General features: G+C 38.3%; 6 protein-coding genes across 6 annotated transcripts; 4 read left to right on the top strand and 2 right to left on the bottom strand.

Annotated features, from left to right (window-relative positions):
• Positions 1-2,082: 2,082 nt before the first annotated feature.
• LOC125764372 (ladderlectin-like) lies at positions 2,083-3,899 on the bottom strand. The gene is made up of 2 exons (XM_049428541.1): positions 2,601-3,899; positions 2,083-2,529 (listed from the first exon to the last, which is right to left on the bottom strand). Exons 1-2 carry the CDS (start codon positions 2,662-2,664, stop codon positions 2,138-2,140), a joined length of 456 nt encoding a protein of 151 aa, XP_049284498.1. The 5' UTR covers positions 2,665-3,899; the 3' UTR covers positions 2,083-2,137.
• Positions 3,900-3,924: 25 nt separating this feature from the next.
• LOC125764363 (perlucin-like) lies at positions 3,925-5,137 on the bottom strand. Its single transcript, XM_049428528.1, has 2 exons — positions 4,648-5,137; positions 3,925-4,570 (listed from the first exon to the last, which is right to left on the bottom strand). Exons 1-2 carry the CDS (start codon positions 4,772-4,774, stop codon positions 4,155-4,157), a joined length of 543 nt encoding a protein of 180 aa, XP_049284485.1. The 5' UTR covers positions 4,775-5,137; the 3' UTR covers positions 3,925-4,154.
• Positions 5,138-7,397: 2,260 nt separating this feature from the next.
• LOC125764370 (ladderlectin-like) lies at positions 7,398-9,240 on the top strand. The gene is made up of 2 exons (XM_049428539.1): positions 7,398-8,161; positions 8,233-9,240. The coding sequence occupies exons 1-2, from the start codon at positions 8,098-8,100 to the stop codon at positions 8,622-8,624; spliced, it is 456 nt and encodes a 151-aa protein (XP_049284496.1). The 5' UTR covers positions 7,398-8,097; the 3' UTR covers positions 8,625-9,240.
• A 372-nt stretch (positions 9,241-9,612) lies between these two features.
• On the top strand, positions 9,613-10,684 carry LOC125764361 (perlucin-like). The gene is made up of 2 exons (XM_049428526.1): positions 9,613-10,102; positions 10,180-10,684. Exons 1-2 carry the CDS (start codon positions 9,976-9,978, stop codon positions 10,593-10,595), a joined length of 543 nt encoding a protein of 180 aa, XP_049284483.1. The 5' UTR covers positions 9,613-9,975; the 3' UTR covers positions 10,596-10,684.
• Positions 10,685-10,855: 171 nt separating this feature from the next.
• LOC125764371 (ladderlectin-like) lies at positions 10,856-13,290 on the top strand. The gene is made up of 2 exons (XM_049428540.1): positions 10,856-12,149; positions 12,221-13,290. The coding sequence occupies exons 1-2, from the start codon at positions 12,086-12,088 to the stop codon at positions 12,610-12,612; spliced, it is 456 nt and encodes a 151-aa protein (XP_049284497.1). The 5' UTR covers positions 10,856-12,085; the 3' UTR covers positions 12,613-13,290.
• Positions 13,291-13,363: 73 nt separating this feature from the next.
• LOC125764362 (perlucin-like) lies at positions 13,364-14,813 on the top strand. Its single transcript, XM_049428527.1, has 2 exons — positions 13,364-14,090; positions 14,168-14,813. The coding sequence occupies exons 1-2, from the start codon at positions 13,964-13,966 to the stop codon at positions 14,581-14,583; spliced, it is 543 nt and encodes a 180-aa protein (XP_049284484.1). The 5' UTR covers positions 13,364-13,963; the 3' UTR covers positions 14,584-14,813.
• The last annotated feature ends 8,116 nt before the right edge of the window (positions 14,814-22,929 follow it).

Raw genomic sequence — 22,929 nt, 5'->3', positions numbered from 1 at the left:
CCGACAGAATTGGATTGAGAATTGGTAGAGGAGTTCTGATACCTCGGTACGATCGTAACTTCGGACAACAACATGAGCAGCGAAATCCGAAGACGCGTTCAGGGAAATCGTGCCTACTATGGTCTCCAACAAACTCCAGCGATCCAGAAGACTCCAGCACGATATATCACACACTGATACGTCCGGTAGTCCTCTACGGGTACGAGTCCTGTACTTTGCTAACGGAGGTTGCCAATGCACTCATTATTTTACGAACGGCGGGTGCTAAGAACTCTCGTTGGTGATGTGTGCAAGCAGGGCGTGTGGAGAAGGAGAATGAACCACGAGCTAGCTGAGTTGTTTGGCGACGCAGATATCCTGACGGTGGTCAAAGCCGGAAGGATACGATGGCTGGGGCACGTGATGAGGATGCCGGACTCATGACCCATCAGGAAGGTGCTCGTCAGCGATCCGTTCGGCACGAGGCGGAGAGGAGCACAGCGAGCTCGTTGCCTTAATCAGGTGGAGTCAAAGCTATCGGAGATCGGATCCAACCGTGGATAGAGGATTGCAGTCCTAGGCCGAGTTTCCTGGAAACGGATTGGCGACCAGCCCATGTCTTGGCGACGTGCTTGACCGTCAGCAAGCCAGGAAAGAAGAAGAAGAGGCAGGATAGCCACTCCTTGCTACCGGGGGACGACGTTCCGGATAGGATTTGATACCCGGTCCTGTCATGTGGAACCGGCGCCATTTATCAAATACACCTCCGGGCCGCCCCATTTGTGACTAATTTGTGGTTAAGAATAAAACACAAGCTCGAAATGAAATTAATTAAAAATGTTACATTTTTATTACAAAACTTTATAATTTTAAAATTTGTCAATTGGGATTTTTTTGCAGAGTTTTTTTTTTTGGGTTTTTTTTGTCGCGAAGTGTTTGTTTTCACAGATGTCTGTTCTACACCGTACATGGGATAAACATGGGTTGTGTTGCGTAAATTCTATATAAGATTCGGAATATGCAGTGCATCAACGGAAACTGTTTGCCCAATTGCTTTAAACAAGTGCAAAATTTTGAACGATTGACGTCAGTAGCCGTTTTGCGATACCTGTTCTAGATAACATTTGAGCAAACATTTGAGGGGCAGAATCTAGCAAAACAGCATGTGGCAAAATAGTTGTATGCTTTGATTAGATTGCAAAAACAGGTTACATTTGGTAACAGTATATCCGTCTGCCGATATCACGTTCCGAATGATCGGATACATTGAAGTATGCAGATAAAGAAGACGAGATCTGTAACTGTGAGAACTGTTTTGCAAAAAGTTATATGGTTACCCTTGAACTTGAACGGTTAACTTGAACGTCAGCTATAGCTCTGAAAAAATTGAAAAAAAAACTTTTAGTACTGTTTTGAAGATTCATTATTATGTCTGATGTTTTGTAAATTTTCATCATTACTTTCGGATGGTCACGCCGATATTCTACCGAATTATTTTCCAAATTTACCAACTTTTTCTTTTGTTAAACTATTTTATGTTCACATTCTGGGTAATGAACGTTTTTAACGGGCTTTACTTTTTTCATAAAATATCTTTAAGTTATCTTACATGGAAAGTTTTCAAACAACAAAACATAACAAAAAAATTTAAACAAAATGTTTAAATCGCTGCACTTTCGTACAATAATAACTTAGTTTATCTGACCAACTTAGCAGTATTTAGTTAATATAACACATTCCTATAAACGCAGTAATAGTATTACTACCAACACATCCAGTTAGAAATATTGAGTGAATTGTACTTTTATAACTATGAGTAAACAACATATTAAATAAATAATGTTTAGCATTTAGTTCAGTAATGTAATACATTTATGTACCATTCTCGTCTCAATGCAGATATGTCTATGTCTGAATGGATCACGTTTTTTTCTTGATTTTTGCTTGTTGTAAAACTAGCTATTTGTCTGGTTCTTTCAACTGTTTCAGTGGAATAAATAAAGAATTTTTAGATTTACAAGGTTTTAACATGTTTAGGTGAATGTTATATTTCCTTCATTTCCTATCACATAGTTGAAACAGGGTTTAAAAGAACAGACACATCTCACAACCTCATGTGATATTTTTTTCAAGAAGTCTATGGTTTTGATACAGGTGATCACGCGTAGAACTGACAAACGTATCCATCAAGTTTGGCCGAACATTGTACATCATCCCATTTTCCACGGTTCGGTGCTACCCAGTTTCCGACGGACAAACATTCTTGGTTGCCTCCGAGATTGTTGGGCTCTCCTGGATAGAAGTTGCGGTAGTCAGTGGTTTCGATCACCTTGTTCAAAGCAATCCACATCCAACGAGCAAAACGGCCAACGTCAGTTCCGCCGATAAAGTAAACCCCTTTTGGATTGTTGGTTCGGCCCATTGCCTGTTCCACAAGACTTTGCTCAGATGCGGACCTTATAGTTGCCAAATCTCCACCGTAGGCGTGGCAGTCTTGCCACGCTTCGAAAAAGTTGGCACTTTTAGTGAAAGCGACGTAGTACTGTGCGGCTGTACAGAAGAAGAGTGTCATTAGAAAATGTTACACCTTACCAAAGCCGATAATGCTCAGAATCACTCACCTTCGATGCCATTCAGTGCGAGCACCACCACGCACAACGATAGGAAGAGAGTCTTGAACGACATGTTGTTATCTCTGCTGAAGCGATACTGCACCAAACTGTGATTGAAGATCGCTTTTCAGACACTATTTATACTTCTTTCTCACACTCAGTTTGCAGGACTCGAAGATCCTCTGTTTACTCAAGTGTCTCATGATGTGGCACTGGGTGTTTCGTCTGAGAACAATTTGCCTACGTGTTGCCTTCAGTACCGATCGAACCGAGGATGAAATTAGACTTGTTTGGTAGATGCTCAGAATTCAGAGTGGATTTTGTTCAATAACCATTTTGTGCTAGGTCCGAATTCAGTAGTTCGCTGCCATCGCTGCCATTTAACACGATCTTAATCTTAACTACATTGAAGATTGACTACACGCCGCATCTGCCCGCACTATGACGTGCAATTTTCAGTGCAACATTTCCTAATAAAATGTTACGCATACAGCAAGTAAAGGAGAACACATAATTTGGTGTAAGATATCGAGGAAGTAGTATTATAAACAATTATAAAAAAGCGGTTCCGGCTAGTTAACGGTATTACTTCGTATTTCTATGGGAAAATGACTTTAGCGTATGAGTAATTTGATATACGGGCAATGTGTGGAAAGAATTAAATTCGAGATCTCGTGGTATCAATGTATGATCAATGTCGACAAAAACAGTTATTGGATTGTCCAATACCAATAATACTTATAATGTTGTAATTTTTCTTCTATTGCATGTTCTGTTGGCTTTATATAATGGTAGTTCTCAAATCAGCCCGAGCGCTTGTTGCAAATAAATAAATGAAATTGTTACAAAATAATAAATGAAATTTACACTTTTCTTTCTTGACCGTTCGGCGTACGCATGGTTTATTTGGTTGTCGAACAGTTTTTATTTCGCTGTAGCGAATCCCCATTTCCAGGCGGTCTCCTTCGTTCTGAGATGGCCTAGGGCCGTTCCTGTCCTCCGAGGAAATCGTACACATTATTGACAGGACTGGCGCTTCCTTCTCACAATTTAGAATAATTTGCAGTATGAGGAGTTCTCTATGTATGAATGTATCTTCGATACGTTGAGTCTAAGTCATTCAACGTGAAACTATAAACAATAGTACTGCAAACATTTGTTTAAGCTTAGGTTGCTTATTCAATGAATAGTCTAGAACAAAACAAAAACAAGTGAAAGATGTTAACAGATATCTTTGATGAACCTCTCAATGCAATTGTGTGCACTTATGTAAACAATTCTCAACCCTCGTACATGGTTGTGTTTTTGTCCTAATAGATCATGCATGGTTTTTGTATTTAGTTTTGTATAAAATCTTTGTTTTTCAAATATTATTTTGTAAAACGAGCAATATTTTCAGTTCTTTCAATTGTTTCACTGGAATAACTAATGTATTAAAACGATGTTTCGAAGAAGTTTTAGCTTAATCAAGTGAATGCTTTATTTCCTGCAATTCCTATCACATAGTTGAAACAGGGTTTAAAAGAACAGACACATCTCACAACCTCATGTGATACTTTTTTCTTAAACCCTTGGGAATGGTGCAGGTGGGGTTACTTCGAACTCACAAACATATCCGGCTAATTTGGACAAACATTCTACATCATCCCATTTTCCACGGTTATCTGCAAAGTTTCCGACTGACAAACATTCTTGGTTGCCTCCGAGATTGTTGGGCTCTCCTGGATAGAAGTTGCGGTAGTCAGTGCTTTCGATCACCTTGTTAAAACCAATCCACATCCAGCGACCATCACGGCCAATGTCAGTTCCACCGATAAAGTAAACCCCATTTGGACTGCTAGTTCTGGCCACTGCCTGTTCCACAAGACTTTGCTCTGCTGCGGACCTTACAGTTGCTAAATGAGCATCGTAGGAATTGCAGTCTTGCCACGCTTCGAAAAAGTTGGAGCTTTTCACGAAAGCGATGTAGGACTTTTTGGCTGCACGGAACAAGAGTGTCATTAGAACATGTTACACCTTACCGAAACTGATAGCCTATCGTTCTCCCATCACTCACCTTCGATGCCATTCATAGCGACCACCACCACGCACAACGATAGGAAGAGAGTCTTGAACGACATGATGTTTTCTCTGTTGACCTGCACCGATACTGCACCAAACTGTGATTGAAGATCGCTTTTCATACACTATTTATACTCATTTCTCAGTCTCGGTCTCAGTTCTCACTGATACCCAAAGATCCTGTATTGACTCAGGTGTCTCATCATGTGGCACGCGTGTCAGTTTGGTGTTTTTACGAGTTGCAGGATAATCATGTTTTTTTTCGTTTAATGAATCGTCAAATTCGGTGTTGATACAAATCTCGAACCAGCATTTAGGTTGCACGCTAGAAAATTTTGGCAAGTAACAACACCTGTTCAAATTGTTTTTCTTATCACTACGTAAATGAAAAGCCTGGAACCTGTATGCGATTGACGTCAGTCCCTATATCAATTGCACTTGTTTAAACTAGATCTTCACAAATTCTTTCCTAAATGTACTCCATCTCCCACAGTTATGGGCATAATTTTGCGTATGCATATTGTGATCTAAGTTGATGATGTGCCATATGATGATGTGGCATTCATTTTTATTGGAAACAAGATCATCTACTGATGAAGTTTCCAAGTCAAAGAGCTATGAGAAGGATATCTAAATTACACGTCATCATCCTTTCTTTCATTTTAAATTATTTCGTTTTGGTACCTAAACAATACTATTCTTTATATTAATCAAACTGAACGACATGAAACGGGAGTAAATTAAATGAAAAGTTTGTACAAAAAACTATTTTCACACAAAACAATTTTCTTGAATTACGAGACATGTGTAGCTCGTAGATTGCATCTTCAGATAGAGCGTAGAATATTGTATGTTTCTTTATTCAAATACCTGTATGATAAGATTAAACAACACAAAAAAATGATATATATCTTAGCTTTCATTAATAAAGAAAATACACAAAAATTGAATGATTTCACAGGTTCCTCTGAAGAAGCTCTCATTGTAATACACTTGTGTAAACACTTCTCAACCATCATAAAATACCTTTTCTAACTTGAGCACATCGAATCTTCAAACTCCCGATCACTCCATATGAGAGCTGATAATCACTATTTGCAACACAAAATAATTTCAACCTTCAATTGCAATTAAGGAGATCTGTTATATTGTTCAGCATTTAGTTCAGTAATGTAGTGCATTTATGTACCATTCTCGTCTCAATGTAGATATGTCTATGTCTGAACGGATCACGTTTTTTCTTAATTTTTGATTTTTGCTTGTTGTAAAACTAGCTACTTTTTTAGTTCTTTCAACTGTTTCAGTCGAATAAATAAAGAATTTTTAGATTTACAAGGTTTTAACATGTTTGGGTGGTTGTTATATTTCCTTCATTTCCTATCACATAGTTGAAACAGGATTTATAAGAGCCTACACATCTCACAACCTCATGTGATATTTTTTTCAAGAAGTCTATAGTTTTGATACAGGTGATCACGCGTAGAACTGACAAACGTATCCATCAAGTTTGGCCGAACATTGTACATCATCCCATTTTCCACGGTTCGGTGCTACCCAGTTTCCGACGGACAAACATTCTTGGTTGCCTCTGAGATTGTTGGGCTCTCCTGGATAGAAGTTGCGGTAGTCAGTGAGTTCGATCACCTTGTTCAAACCAATCCATATCCAACGAGCAAAACGGCCAACGTCAGTTCCGTTCCGGGATTTACTTTATCGGCGGAACTGACATTGGCCGTGATGGTCGCTGGATGTGGATTGGTTTTAACAAGGTGATCGAAAGCACTGACTACCGCAACTTCTATCCAGGAGAGCCAAACAATAACGGAGGCAGCCAAGAATGTTTGGCGATAGGAAACTTTGCAGATAACCGTGGAAAATGGGATGACATAGAATGTATAGCAAATTTGCCGGATATGTTTGTGAGTTCGAAGTAACACCACCTGCACCATTCCCAAGGGTTTAAGAAAAAAATATCACATGAGGTTGTGAGATGTGTCTGTTCTTTTAAACCCTGTTTCAACTATGTGATAGGAATTGCAGGAAATAAAACATTCACTTGATTAAGCTAAAACTTCTTCGAAACATCGTTTTAATACATTAGTTATTCCAGTGAAGCAATTGAAAGAACTGAAAATATTGCTCGTTTTACAAAATAATATTTGAGAAACAATGATTTTATACAAAACTAAATACAAAAAAACATGCATGATCCATTAGGACAAAAACACAACCATGTACGAGGGTTGAGAATTGTTTACATAAGTGCACACAATTGCATTGAGAGGTTCATCAAAGATATCTGTTAACATCTTTCACTTGTTTTTGTTTTGTTCTAGACTATTCATTGAATAAGCAACCTAAGCTTAAACAAATGTTTGCAGTACTATTGTTTATAGTTTCACGTTGAATGACTTAGACTCAACGTATCGAAGATACATTCATACATAGAGAACTCCTCATACTGCAAATTATTCTAAATTGTGAGAAGGAAGCGCCAGTCCTGTCAATAATGTGTACGATTTCCTCGGAGAACAAAAACGGTTCTCAGAACGGAGGAGACCGCCTGGAAATGGGGATTCGCTACAGCGAAATAAAAACTGTTCGACAACCAAATAAACCATGCGTACGCCGAATGGTCAAGAAATAAAAGTGTAATTTTCATTTATTATTTTGTAACAATTTCATTTATTTATTTGCAACAAGCGCTCGGGCTGATTTGAGAAGTAGCAAAATATAAAACCAACAGAACATGCAATAGAATAAAAATTACAACATTATAAGTATTATTGGTATTGGAAAATCCAATAACTGTTTTTGTCGACATTGATCATACATTGATACCACGAGATCTCGAATTTAATTCTTTCCACACATTGCCCGTATATCTAATTACTCATACGTTAAAGTCATTTTCCCATAGAAATACGAAGTAATACCGTTAACTAGCCGGAACCGCTTTTTTATAATTGTTTATAATACTACTTCCTCGATATCTTACACCAAATTATGTGTTCTCCTTTACTTGCTGTATGCGTAACATTTTATTAGGAAATGTTGCACTGAAAATTGCACGTCATAGTGCGGGCAGATGCGGCGTGTAGTCAATCTTCAATGTAGTTAAGATTAAGATCGTGTTAAATGGCAGCGATGGCAGCGAACTACTGAATTCGGACCTAGCACAAAATGGTTATTGAACAAAATCCACTCTGAATTCTGAGCATCTACCAAACAAGTCTAATTTCATCCTCGGTTCGATCGGTACTGAAGGCAACACGTAGGCAAATTGTTCTCAGACGAAACACCCAGTGCCACATCATGAGACACTTGAGTAAACAGAGGATCTTCGAGTCCTGCAAACTGAGTGTGAGAAAGAAGTATAAATAGTGTCTGAAAAGCGATCTTCAATCACAGTTTGGTGCAGTATCGCTTCAGCAGAGATAACAACATGTCGTTCAAGACTCTCTTCCTATCGTTGTGCGTGGTGGTGCTCGCACTGAATGGCATCGAAGGTGAGTGATTCTGAGCATTATCGGCTTTGGTAAGGTGTAACATTTTCTAATGACACTCTTCTTCTGTACAGCCGCACAGTACTACGTCGCTTTCACTAAAAGTGCCAACTTTTTCGAAGCGTGGCAAGACTGCCACGCCTACGGTGGAGATTTGGCAACTATAAGGTCCGCATCTGAGCAAAGTCTTGTGGAACAGGCAATGGGCCGAACCAACAATCCAAAAGGGGTTTACTTTATCGGCGGAACTGACGTTGGCCGTTTTGCTCGTTGGATGTGGATTGCTTTGAACAAGGTGATCGAAACCACTGACTACCGCAACTTCTATCCAGGAGAGCCCAACAATCTCGGAGGCAACCAAGAATGTTTGTCCGTCGGAAACTGGGTAGCACCGAACCGTGGAAAATGGGATGATGTACAATGTTCGGCCAAACTTGATGGATACGTTTGTCAGTTCTACGCGTGATCACCTGTATCAAAACCATAGACTTCTTGAAAAAAATATCACATGAGGTTGTGAGATGTGTCTGCTCTTATAAATCCTGTTTCAACTATGTGATAGGAAATGAAGGAAATATAACATTCACCTAAACATGTTAAAACCTTGTAAATCTAAAAATTCTTTATTTATTCCACTGAAACAGTTGAAAGAACCAGACAAATAGCTAGTTTTACAACAAGCAAAAATCAAAAATTAAGAAAAAACGTGATCCGTTCAGACATAGACATATCTACATTGAGACGAGAATGGTACATAAATGCATTACATTACTGAACTAAATGCTAAACAGTATAACAGATCTCCTTAATTGCAATTGAAGGTTGAAATTATTTTGTGTTGCAAATAGTGATTATCAGCTCTCATATGGAGTGATCGGGAGTTTGAAGATTCGATGTGCTCAAGTTAGAAAAGGTATTTTATGATGGTTGAGAAGTGTTTACACAAGTGTATTACAATGAGAGCTTCTTCAGAGGAACCTGTGAAATCATTCAATTTTTGTGTATTTTCTTTATTAATGAAAGCTAAGATATATATCATTTTTTTGTGTTGTTTAATCTTATCATACAGGTATTTGAATAAAGAAACATACAATATTCTACGCTCTATCTGAAGATGCAATCTACGAGCTACACATGTCTCGTAATTCAAGAAAATTGTTTTGTGTGAAAATAGTTTTTTGTACAAACTTTTCATTTAATTTACTCCCGTTTCATGTCGTTCAGTTTGATTAATATAAAGAATAGTATTGTTTAGGTACCAAAACGAAATAATTTAAAATGAAAGAAAGGATGATGACGTGTAATTTAGATATCCTTCTCATAGCTCTTTGACTTGGAAACTTCATCAGTAGATGATCTTGTTTCCAATAAAAATGAATGCCACATCATCATATGGCACATCATCAACTTAGATCACAATATGCATACGCAAAATTATGCCCATAACTGTGGGAGATGGAGTACATTTAGGAAAGAATTTGTGAAGATCTAGTTTAAACAAGTGCAATTGATATAGGGACTGACGTCAATCGCATACAGGTTCCAGGCTTTTCATTTACGTAGTGATAAGAAAAACAATTTGAACAGGTGTTGTTACTTGCCAAAATTTTCTAGCGTGCAACCTAAATGCTGGTTCGAGATTTGTATCAACACCGAATTTGACGATTCATTAAACGAAAAAAAACATGATTATCCTGCAACTCGTAAAAACACCAAACTGACACGCGTGCCACATGATGAGACACCTGAGTCAATACAGGATCTTTGGGTATCAGTGAGAACTGAGACCGAGACTGAGAAATGAGTATAAATAGTGTATGAAAAGCGATCTTCAATCACAGTTTGGTGCAGTATCGGTGCAGGTCAACAGAGAAAACATCATGTCGTTCAAGACTCTCTTCCTATCGTTGTGCGTGGTGGTGGTCGCTATGAATGGCATCGAAGGTGAGTGATGGGAGAACGATAGGCTATCAGTTTCGGTAAGGTGTAACATGTTCTAATGACACTCTTGTTCCGTGCAGCCAAAAAGTCCTACATCGCTTTCGTGAAAAGCTCCAACTTTTTCGAAGCGTGGCAAGACTGCAATTCCTACGATGCTCATTTAGCAACTGTAAGGTCCGCAGCAGAGCAAAGTCTTGTGGAACAGGCAGTGGCCAGAACTAGCAGTCCAAATGGGGTTTACTTTATCGGTGGAACTGACATTGGCCGTGATGGTCGCTGGATGTGGATTGGTTTTAACAAGGTGATCGAAAGCACTGACTACCGCAACTTCTATCCAGGAGAGCCCAACAATCTCGGAGGCAACCAAGAATGTTTGTCAGTCGGAAACTTTGCAGATAACCGTGGAAAATGGGATGATGTAGAATGTTTGTCCAAATTAGCCGGATATGTTTGTGAGTTCGAAGTAACCCCACCTGCACCATTCCCAAGGGTTTAAGAAAAAAGTATCACATGAGGTTGTGAGATGTGTCTGTTCTTTTAAACCCTGTTTCAACTATGTGATAGGAATTGCAGGAAATAAAGCATTCACTTGATTAAGCTAAAACATCTTCGAAACATCGTTTTAATACATTAGTTATTCCAGTGAAACAATTGAAAGAACTGAAAATATTGCTCGTTTTACAAAATAATATTTGAAAAACAAAGATTTTATACAAAACTAAATACAAAAACCATGCATGATCTATTAGGACAAAAACACAACCATGTACGAGGGTTGAGAATTGTTTACATAAGTGCACACAATTGCATTGAGAGGTTCATCAAAGATATCTGTTAACATCTTTCACTTGTTTTTGTTTTGTTCTAGACTATTCATTGAATAAGCAACCTAAGCTTAAACAAATGTTTGCAGTACTATTGTTTATAGTTTCACGTTGAATGACTTAGACTCAACGTATCGAAGATACATTCATACATAGAGAACTCCTCATACTGCAAATTATTCTAAATTGTGAGAAGGAAGCGCCAGTCCTGTCAATAATGTGTACGATTTCCTCGGAGGACAGGAACGGCCCTAGGCCATCTCAGAACGAAGGAGACCGCCTGGAAATGGGGATTCGCTACAGCGAAATAAAAACTGTTCGACAACCAAATAAACCATGCGTACGCCGAACGGTCAAGAAAGAAAAGTGTAAATTTCATTTATTATTTTGTAACAATTTCATTTATTTATTTGCAACAAGCGCTCGGGCTGATTTGAGAACTACCATTATATAAAGCCAACAGAACATGCAATAGAAGAAAAATTACAACATTATAAGTATTATTGGTATTGGACAATCCAATAACTGTTTTTGTCGACATTGATCATACATTGATACCACGAGATCTCGAATTTAATTCTTTCCACACATTGCCCGTATATCAAATTACTCATACGCTAAAGTCATTTTCCCATAGAAATACGAAGTAATACCGTTAACTAGCCGGAACCGCTTTTTTATAATTGTTTATAATACTACTTCCTCGATATCTTACACCAAATTATGTGTTCTCCTTTACTTGCTGTATGCGTAACATTTTATTAGGAAATGTTGCACTGAAAATTGCACGTCATAGTGCGGGCAGATGCGGCGTGTAGTCAATCTTCAATGTAGTTAAGATTAAGATCGTGTTAAATGGCAGCGATGGCAGCGAACTACTGAATTCGGACCTAGCACAAAATGGTTATTGAACAAAATCCACTCTGAATTCTGAGCATCTACCAAACAAGTCTAATTTCATCCTCGGTTCGATCGGTACTGAAGGCAACACGTAGGCAAATTGTTCTCAGACGAAACACCCAGTGCCACATCATGAGACACTTGAGTAAACAGAGGATCTTCGAGTCCTGCAAACTGAGTGTGAGAAAGAAGTATAAATAGTGTCTGAAAAGCGATCTTCAATCACAGTTTGGTGCAGTATCGCTTCAGCAGAGATAACAACATGTCGTTCAAGACTCTCTTCCTATCGTTGTGCGTGGTGGTGCTCGCACTGAATGGCATCGAAGGTGAGTGATTCTGAGCATTATCGGCTTTGGTAAGGTGTAACATTTTCTAATGACACTCTTCTTCTGTACAGCCGCACAGTACTACGTCGCTTTCACTAAAAGTGCCAACTTTTTCGAAGCGTGGCAAGACTGCCACGCCTACGGTGGAGATTTGGCAACTATAAGGTCCGCATCTGAGCAAAGTCTTGTGGAACAGGCAATGGGCCGAACCAACAATCCAAAAGGGGTTTACTTTATCGGCGGAACTGACGTTGGCCGTTTTGCTCGTTGGATGTGGATTGCTTTGAACAAGGTGATCGAAACCACTGACTACCGCAACTTCTATCCAGGAGAGCCCAACAATCTCGGAGGCAACCAAGAATGTTTGTCCGTCGGAAACTGGGTAGCACCGAACCGTGGAAAATGGGATGATGTACAATGTTCGGCCAAACTTGATGGATACGTTTGTCAGTTCTACGCGTGATCACCTGTATCAAAACCATAGACTTCTTGAAAAAAATATCACATGAGGTTGTGAGATGTGTCTGCTCTTATAAATCCTGTTTCAACTATGTGATAGGAAATGAAGGAAATATAACATTCACCTAAACATGTTAAAACCTTGTAAATCTAAAAATTCTTTATTTATTCCACTGAAACAGTTGAAAGAACCAGACAAATAGCTAGTTTTACAACAAGCAAAAATCAAAAATTAAGAAAAAACGTGATCCGTTCAGACATAGACATATCTACATTGAGACGAGAATGGTACATAAATGCATTACATTACTGAACTAAATGCTAAACAGTATAACAGATCTCCTTAATTGCAATTGAAGGTTGAAATTATTTTGTGTTGCAAATAGTGATTATCAGCTCTCATATGGAGTGATCGGGAGTTTGAAGATTCGATGTGCTCAAGTTAGAAAAGGTATTTTATGATGGTTGAGAAGTGTTTACACAAGTGTATTACAATGAGAGCTTCTTCAGAGGAACCTGTTAAATCATTCAATTTTTGTGTATTTTCTTGATTAATGAAGGCTAAGACATATATCATGTTTTGTATTGTTTAATCTTATCATACAGGTATTTGAATAAAGAAACATACAATATTCTACGCTCTATCTGAAGATGCAATCTACGAGCAACACATATCTCTTAATTCAAGAAAATTGTTTTGTGTGAAAATATTTTTGTGTGTTTTTGTGAAAACTTTTCATTTAATTTACTCCCGTTTCATGTCGTTCAGTTTGATTAATATAAAGAATAGTATTGTTTAGGTACCAAAACGAAATAATTTAAAATGAAAGAAAGGATGATGACGTGTAATTTAGATATCCTTCTCATAGCTAATTGCTTTGGAAACTTCATCAGTAGATGATCTTGTTTCGAATAAAAATGAATGCCACATCATCATATGGCAAACTTAGATCACAATATGCATACGCAAAATTATGCCCATAACTGTGGGAGATGGAGTACATTTAGGAAAGAATTTGTGAAGATCTAGTTTAAACAAGTGCAATTGATATAGGGACTGACGTCAATCGCATACAGGTTCCAGGCTTTTCATTTACGTAGTGATAAGAAAAACAATTTGAACAGGTGTTGTTACTTGCCAAAATTTTCTAGCGTGCAACCTAAATGCTGGTTCGAGATTTGTATCAACACCGAATTTGACGATTCATTAAACGAAAAAAAACATGATTATCCTGCAACTCGTAAAAACACCAAACTGACACGCGTGCCACATGATGAGACACCTGAGTCAATACAGGATCTTTGGGTATCAGTGAGAACTGAGACCGAGACTGAGAAATGAGTATAAATAGTGTATGAAAAGCGATCTTCAATCACAGTTTGGTGCAGTATCGGTGCAGGTCAACAGAGAAAACATCATGTCGTTCAAGACTCTCTTCCTATCGTTGTGCGTGGTGGTGGTCGCTATGAATGGCATCGAAGGTGAGTGATGGGAGAACGATAGGCTATCAGTTTCGGTAAGGTGTAACATGTTCTAATGACACTCTTGTTCCGTGCAGCCAAAAAGTCCTACATCGCTTTCGTGAAAAGCTCCAACTTTTTCGAAGCGTGGCAAGACTGCAATTCCTACGATGCTCATTTAGCAACTGTAAGGTCCGCAGCAGAGCAAAGTCTTGTGGAACAGGCAGTGGCCAGAACTAGCAGTCCAAATGGGGTTTACTTTATCGGTGGAACTGACATTGGCCGTGATGGTCGCTGGATGTGGATTGGTTTTAACAAGGTGATCGAAAGCACTGACTACCGCAACTTCTATCCAGGAGAGCCCAACAATCTCGGAGGCAACCAAGAATGTTTGTCAGTCGGAAACTTTGCAGATAACCGTGGAAAATGGGATGATGTAGAATGTTTGTCCAAATTAGCCGGATATGTTTGTGAGTTCGAAGTAACCCCACCTGCACCATTCCCAAGGGTTTAAGAAAAAAGTATCACATGAGGTTGTGAGATGTGTCTGTTCTTTTAAACCCTGTTTCAACTATGTGATAGGAATTGCAGGAAATAAAGCATTCACTTGATTAAGCTAAAACTTCTTCGAAACATCGTTTTAATACATTAGTTATTCCAGTGAAACAATTGAAAGAACTGAAAATATTGCTCGTTTTACAAAATAATATTTGAAAAACAAAGATTTTATACAAAACTAAATACAAAAACCATGCATGATCCATTAGGACAAAAACACAACCATGTACGAGGGTTGAGAATTGTTTACATAAGTGCACACAATTTCATTGAGAGGTTCCTCAAAGATATCTGTTAATATCTCTCACTTGTTTTTGTTTTGTTCTAGACTATTCATTGAATAAGCAACCTAAGCTTAGACAAATGTTTGCAGTACTATTGTTTATAGTTTCACGTTGAATGACTTAGACTCAACGTATCGAACAACACATTCATACATAGAGAACTCTTCCTGCTGCAAATTATTCTAAATTGTGAGAAGGAAGCGCCAGTCCTGTCCTAGAAGTCCTAGAAGGCCGCCTCAGAACGGAGGAGACCGCCTGGAAATGGGGATTCGCTACAGCGAAAAGGAAAATCTCAGGTTTGCTAAGATGTCCTCTTACAAAGGGACTATAAGTTAGTTTAAACTGTCGGAGAGTTTAGACTAACCATAGTTATCGACAAAATCCCCCCTCAGTGAGATTATCCTTAAACAAATGAAGTCATTGTATTTAGTATTTGTATTTTACACTGGGGCAGCCCGGCGGTATATGTGATAAACGGTGCTAATTCCCGAAAAGAATTAAATGGAATTGCAGATTGTTTCGTTTTGTCTATCATTTAATTGGTGGCATCAACATCAACAAGGTAATCACAGTCGGAAATCCAATAGTGGAGATTATGGTTGACGAGGGTGGTTGAGTATGGGAAGAATCAAATTATTCCTTTCATGTAACTGCCAGCCGGTTCTGTTCCATTAGACTCCCTGTCAAATGTGAAACTGTTACTCAATTATGTAAATGACTTTCATCACGAAACAGTCATCTAAGCGAGAGGATGAGTGAAAAGAGAATAGAATAGTAAGTATAGTATAGTATAGTTGTGTTTATGGGAAGACAAGTCAAAAAGGGGAATAAATGCCAAAGGAGGTTGGCAAAAGGCCACCCAGACTATGATGTTTTAATAACCGATTACAAACACCTTCGCTCGTAACGAATGCCAACCCGTCCCACGGCTAGCCAAACGGAAAGGAATCCGTTACCGCGGGTACCAGACAGTGTGGCACTTATCATAAACATGACGGGTGTATCATAAATCTTGCCTTAGTTCTATCATAATTATCGTTCTATGCTTTTTGCAACTGGCGTTGGATTAGACTGTGGCACTGAGACGGGATAAAGTCTCAATAATTAGATACAGTTCAAGTTTTTGTTTGCCAAGCAGGGGCTTCCATCATCCTCGCACGTTCGGTTGCGCTGGGAAAAAGGGATTCTCATTTCCAACCCCATTACGACGGGGGCCCAGTTTTGAGGGTGTGTGTTTCTGGTGTGTGAATATCGGTTGATATCGTCATCGCGGTCGTTTAAGAGTGGAACTTTCTTTCCTATTGCTCGGACGCACTTTTAATGGCTCAAAGTTAGATCTAGTTACGTAGTGTTATGGTCAAAACTTTGGTTTGGTGTTGTACCCCCCCACCGGTTTATGAGTCCCTCGGTGGAAGTTGGGCGCCTATAAAAGCTACACGTGCTTTGAGTTGTTTTTTTTTTTCATTGTTAATATTCACATTTGAAGATGTACGATGAAAAAAGTGGCACTTGAGTTGATATTTTATTAACCTTTGAAACATCCTTGGAAACTTTCACAAGGAGAGAGGAGAGAGAGAAAGGGGAGGATATGCAATAATGTGGAGAAATTTCAACGAGGATGGGGAGCGAGATTTGTGTCAGTAAAAAAAGGCTTCATTTTTATGTACGATCGTGATGCAAACCATTACTTTTTCTCTGGTAGTCTGGGCTGCAAAGCCAGTGCAAATTGATTTGGTAAGAAGTTTTATAATTTGATCAGCCTTCGCGAAGATTTATGATATTTTTATACAAATGTCCATAAAGCACTGCAATGCTGCCTACCCACTTTGGCGTCCGATCGTTGCTGATCCCGTATCATCGCCGTAGCTTGTGTTGTGTTTCCGTCGTTCTTTATGGACCATACTGTTTCTTAAGGGTGCGCTACTCGTTAGTGGTTGGGAAAAGTTTTACCATCATTCGTGCTTGAAGTGCTGTCCTTTCTCCACCGCAAAACTCGTTGGAATTTACTTGGATATTTGCGAGGAATAAATAAAATGACGCCGCACTAGAACCCGCTAGAAGAAGGGCGTATAGAGTGGAAGGTCGACATTCTGCACCTCGGTCAACTGCACCAGTGTGGAGGGTGTAATAAATTTTCATAATTTTGTTCAACGTATAATGCAAACAAATTGAGGTATTAGCTATTAGCAGAAAACAAAGCTTCACAATGACCTGTTCGACAATGCTGAAGGTGAACTTTGACAGGTGGCACAATGGTGGCAATGAAATATAATTTAATGCCGCAAACGTCCATTTTTGAAATGTGATTAAGTTAACCTTGAACTCAGACTGGAAATAAGTTAAAAGTAGCATAAAATTTAATATGAATAATTGTTTAAGTACTGATCCTTGCGGTTGTTCCATTGAAATTGATCTAGGGAAAAATATTTAAGAATCACTATTTAAGTTGTTGTTGTTGAAATATTATAGAGACTTTAAAACTCGGTAGTTTTTTTCGTCTCTCGAGAAAAAAAAAAAAAAAATACAATAAAAACAAAATAAAATAAAATAGATAAATACAATAACTAAACTAAAGAGATTGAATAAAAAATAAAAAAATAAAAAATAAAATAAAAACCCAATAAAGTATAAAAAATAACATAAAATAAAATAAGGTAACGGGCTGAAACCTGGAAAGCAAGAATTACCGTCCAGGTACCTGCAGCTTGAGTTGTGCGGTAACTCGGACCATTTTCCTAAGTGACGGTAGACTAAGTTAATTTTAGTCGAATTTATCACAGGATTTAATATTTTCCTCTCTTTTGTTATGTTTTACGGATTTAAATCCTTTTGTATCCTTATTTGTTATTATTTATATTTTTTTGTCTAGTTCAGTTAGGCGGATGAATTTTAATACTTTTTTCTGAGCGGTTAGATCTGAAGAAAGTATCGTATCAATATTATCATCTAGATCACATATTTTTCTTTCGGCATTATATGCTAAACATTCCGTTAGGATATGTCGAACTGTGATTTGTACACCACAATTGGGACATGTCGGTGGAGGTTCTTTGTTTAGTCGATAGCTATGGGTCAGTCTAGTGTGGCCAATTCGCAACCTAGTTAGTAGTCTCTGGCTACTATGACATGGGTGATCTACCCAGGGAAGTATTGATAATTTGTTTGTTCTTAACAAATTGTCCAATTCGTTTTGCCAAGATTTTTGCCATGATTTGGATAACAGAAGTTTGCATGATTTGGTAGCATCTTTTTTTGATATCGGGTGATGGTTTATATTGCTGGACCTTCGGCCTTCATTTGCTAGTCTGTCGGCTACCTCATTACCAGGTATACCAACATGACTAGGAATCCAGCAGAAGGATATATTATTGAGTTTAGAGGATAGGTCTATTGCTTGTATGTGTGGATCTCTTGTACATCCGTATTCTAACGCTGTTAGAACACTGGCGCTGTCGGAGAAAATTACGTTTGGGGTGTTTTCTTCTGTATCTTCTTCAATAGCTAAACCCACAGCAATTGCTTCGGCTGAAAACACAGAGGTGTTATCTGGAAGCTTGATGGCACAGTTTGATTTTAAAGAATGAATTCCGCAACCAGCTGATTGATTGTGGATAGATCCGTCTGTATAAATTTTATAATGGTTTTGATAGTGTTTATGTATGTGATCGCAGAATGATTGAAAAAAGTGTTTTGTGTTGAGCCGTGATAGGTTACGCATAGTCCAGTCGATTTTTGGTAATGGTTGATTCCAAGGACGGCCGACTGTGCTGGGAAGTTTAAGGATTCTTGGAAGGGGTATGCCTGTTAAATTGTAGAAATCTGTATTAGCCCGTTGTACAAGGGGAACTGAATGGAGATTTTTTTCTATGCAGCGAAGTGCTGAATTAACTAAGTGTTGGGTTATTCGGTAGGCGAAAGGAAGTTGTCCCCTTTCACATAGCAGTGAATTTATGGGACTCGTAATAAATGCTCCTGAGGAGTATCTCAAGGCTGTGTGATATGCAGGAGCAAGAAGTTTATTGAACCTATCTTTTTCAAGTGAAAGAATTTCAGTTCCATATAAGATTTTAGGTAACATCCAACAGTTAAGTAATCGGAGGAGAATCGACCGAGAGGCTCTTATACTACCACCTCCTAGTATTTTGAATAAATTCATGCTATATTTTGTAATTTTTTTTATGTTTTTGAAATGAGGATGGAATGAAAGGTTAGAATCAAATGTGATACCTAAAATTTTTGCTTGTCTGGTTTTTGGAATTGTTGAGTTATTGTAGGAAATGGGTATGGATTTGAATGATTTGTTCTTTTGTTTAACTGCATTAATATGAAGGATTTTGCATTTCTCTGGAGAAACTTGAAACCCTGTTAAGCTGCACCACTGTTTTATTCTATTTATCCCTAGTTGTAGTTGGTTGATGGATAATGAATTTGTGGATGCCGAAGATATAAGAACAATATCATCTGCATATATGAGAGGTGTAATGTTGGAAGGAATGAATTGGAATAATGATTGAATGCTGATTATAAAAAGGGTGGGAGATAGTATGGCACCCTGTGGAACTCCGTTTTCTAACGTATGCTGTTGTGATAGACATGATCCGATAATGACGGAAAATGTACGGTTCAGTAAGAAATTGGCAATAAATCCCGGTAAATTACCTCGAAAATCCCAGTTGTAAAGTTGTTTCAGTATTGCATGGCGCCATGTGATATCATAGGCTTTCGCAAGGTCCAAAATTGCAAGGTTAGAGTGCCAGTTCTTTTTGTTGGCATTTGACAGTAATTCCTCAAGTTTTGCAAAATAAGTTTCTGAACCATAACCTTTACGAAAGGCATGTTGGCTAGTGTGGAGTAGTTTTCTTTTCTCTAACTCATGGCATAATCTTCTGTTTACCATCCTCTCTAAGATTTTTGCTATACAATTTATCAACGATATCGGTCTAAAACTATCAACATCGTGTGGATTTCTGTTGTTTTTGGGAATTGGGATGGTGAAGCTATTTTTCCAATGATTGGGAATTTTTCCGGATTTCCAAATATTATTGTAAATTTCTAAAAGGTAATTCAAAGCGCATATTGGTAAGTGTTGTAGCAAAGGGTAACCGATTCCGTCCGGTCCAGCTGATTTACCACGACATTTCTTAAGAGCGAACTGGAGTTCTTCAATAGAGAATGGATTGTTGTATTCTATGTTACAGGGTGTGACGAAAGATGGTGTTTTAGATTCCGATTTAGTTTTATATTTTAGGAAACTATCAGGATAGCTATTGTTTGAGGAGATGGAACTGAAGTGTGTCGCGAAAGCATCGGCTATTTCAACAGGATTTGTTATAGGGTTTCGAGGATTTAAAATTGGGATAGTTGGTTTAGAGCCTTTCCCTCCTAGTTGTTTAACTCTTCTCCACAGTTCTTTTGATGAAATAGATGGATTCATTTCATTAACAAACTTTTCCCATGTTTGTTCCTTAGCTTGTTTGATCATGTTTTTAGCGATTTGGTTTGCTTCTTTAAATTTGGCCAAGAAAACATTTGCATTATAAGCAATGTTGCCAGTTCTGCGGTGTTTCGTTAGTTGACGGAGACATTTCCTTCTATTTTTTATTGCTAGAGCAACTTCTTTGTTCCACCAGGGTGCGAACTTTTTTGGCGGAATACCATTAGTTTTGGGAATGCTACTTTGAGCTGCTTCATGTATCAGCTCAATTAATCTAGTTTCGTTAACTGATATAGCATTCCATGGAATATTTTCAAGAAATTTATAGTATTCAACCCAGTTTGCTTCCTCATACTTCCATCTGGGTCTGTTAGAAAGTTGTAAATTATTGATTGGGATTTCATTTATTTGGACTATTATTGGAAAGTGATCACTACCATGCAGATCTTTAACGGAGAAACTAGAGAATTTTGCTGCTATTGCGGATGATATAATGCAATGGTCTATTGTTGAGCTATTTCCAGTACTTGGATCTATACGTGTAGGAAAATTATGCGTTAATGTGAGAGCTTGGTTCAGCGTTAAAATATTTTCTATATCTGTGCCACGTGAAGTGGTGATGAGACTTCCCCACTCTTTATGTTGGGCATTAAAGTCCCCTATTATTAAAATAGGAGATGGTATTTGAAAAAATATTTTCTGAAATTCGGAACTTATGTCGCAACTAGAATTAGGAGAAACATATGTGCATACTATGTGTATATTAAACGGGATTGTTATATGTATACAAAGTGTGGGGATGTCGGTATTAATAGGCATCTGTTTAAAAGGTAATTTTTTTTTAATTCCTATAGTGATGCTATGATGTGTAATCGAGGATTTTTTTGAAAGCCAAGTATAATTATTAAGCGGAGAGTGCGTCAGGAATCTATCAGAGATGTAGGATTCTTGTAGTGTAACAATTTCCGGTTGATATTTGAAAACTAGAAGTTTGAGTTCGTCGATATTTTTGTTGAAGCTACGGATATTCCAATTCAAGATAAAATTTCTCATTGGATTTGTAACTCTGTTGTTGACGTTGTCATTGACATTGCTTTTCCTTACTGGAACCACGACGAAAGGTAAAAAGACATATTTTGTCGCAATCTTATTGGAATATTTGAGTATTGTGTGAGGTATCTAACTGTTTTTTTGCTTTTTCTTGGTTTTCTTTGTAGTGGTTAATTCTTCTTGTGTCTCTTCACTAGAGGAGCGTTGATGTTTCGGATTTGTAGTTGTATTGGTGTTGTCTGGGAGATTGTTATTTGTGATGGTGGTGTTGTCTGAAATAGTGTTACTTGTGTCAGTTATTGCAGTGCCCGAGGAGTTTACTTCAATATTTGTATCACTCTTTTTGGCGGTTAGTTGTGTGATTGTAAGTGTGAGATATGCTATTTCTGCTTGTAATTTGTTCACTGACTGTGAGAGTTGTTCTATTATCTTGTCTTTTGGATCAGGAATCTGAGCTGTGTTTAGCCTTTGTTGAACAACGCTAGCTACTGTTTCCACGTTATGTTTTTGATGGGATTGCAGAATAGTGCGTGCTTCGCGGAAAGAACAGTTGTGATCTATTTTTATTTTGATCAAATCAGTCTCCCTTTGGTAGAACGGACATTTCAGGTCAAAAGCGTTGTGCGGGTTTTTGCAGTTTAAGCAACTGATCGGGTTGGAGCAATTTTCATGGAAATCTCCTCCACAGTTCGAGCAAGCCTGATTCTTTTTGCAAAACTTTTTGGTGTGACCGAACATTAGGCAATTATTGCAACGCATAGGGCGAGGGTAGTAGATACGCGTCTTAACACGTTCCATGCCAATGTAGATGTATTCCGGTACCCTGACAGCTTGCATCGTAACTACGTACGAGTTTGTTTGTATTTGTTGTCCATTTGATTGCTTCTTGAACCGGTAAACGTCTGTTACATTATCTCCTTCCAGATATTTTTTTATTTCCTCAGTGGACATTTCTGAGATTGAACTGCATGTGAAGACAAATTTAACAGAGTTGAAGCTCGGGTGGGGTTCAATGATTATCTTTTCACCGGTCACAAGCGTATTCACTTTCTGTAGCTCAGAGAATGATTTTTCGGATCGCGTTTCTAGAATGTAGTTGTGAAGATCAACCGCATGCCCGCTTTCCACTTTTCCGTTTGCCCTCTTGATTGTCTCACTGTAGATCCACGGATTTTTGGGTAGCGGTTTGCCCTCCAAGGACCGTAGGATCAGATATCTCTTTTCCCCGTACTCATTGTTTTTATCCATATATGATGGAAGAGTCCTATCTCTTTTCTCCCTCCCGCCGAGCGGGGGGAAACCAGCATTTGCTGGTGCCCCCTGCATTTTTTAGTTCCTGTTAAAACAGGCTGTGCACTACTCTATACGTTTCTTGTGTTCTCTTTAGTGTTGGTGTCTGCACCACAAAACAGTTCGATCCCGATCGCACAAACACACTTGAACTAACGTCCTCACACAGAAATACCGAATTCCACAACTGAGTGTCACACTTTAGGACGGAAAGACAACCACTCGCGTTGACGTCTCACCAGCA

Source organism: Anopheles funestus, chromosome 2RL, assembly GCF_943734845.2.
Source record: "Anopheles funestus chromosome 2RL, idAnoFuneDA-416_04, whole genome shotgun sequence".
Classification (NCBI taxonomy): Eukaryota; Metazoa; Arthropoda; class Insecta; order Diptera; family Culicidae; genus Anopheles; species Anopheles funestus.
Note: the sequence above shows the minus strand (reverse complement) of the source record. Positions and strands in the feature narration are given on the sequence as shown.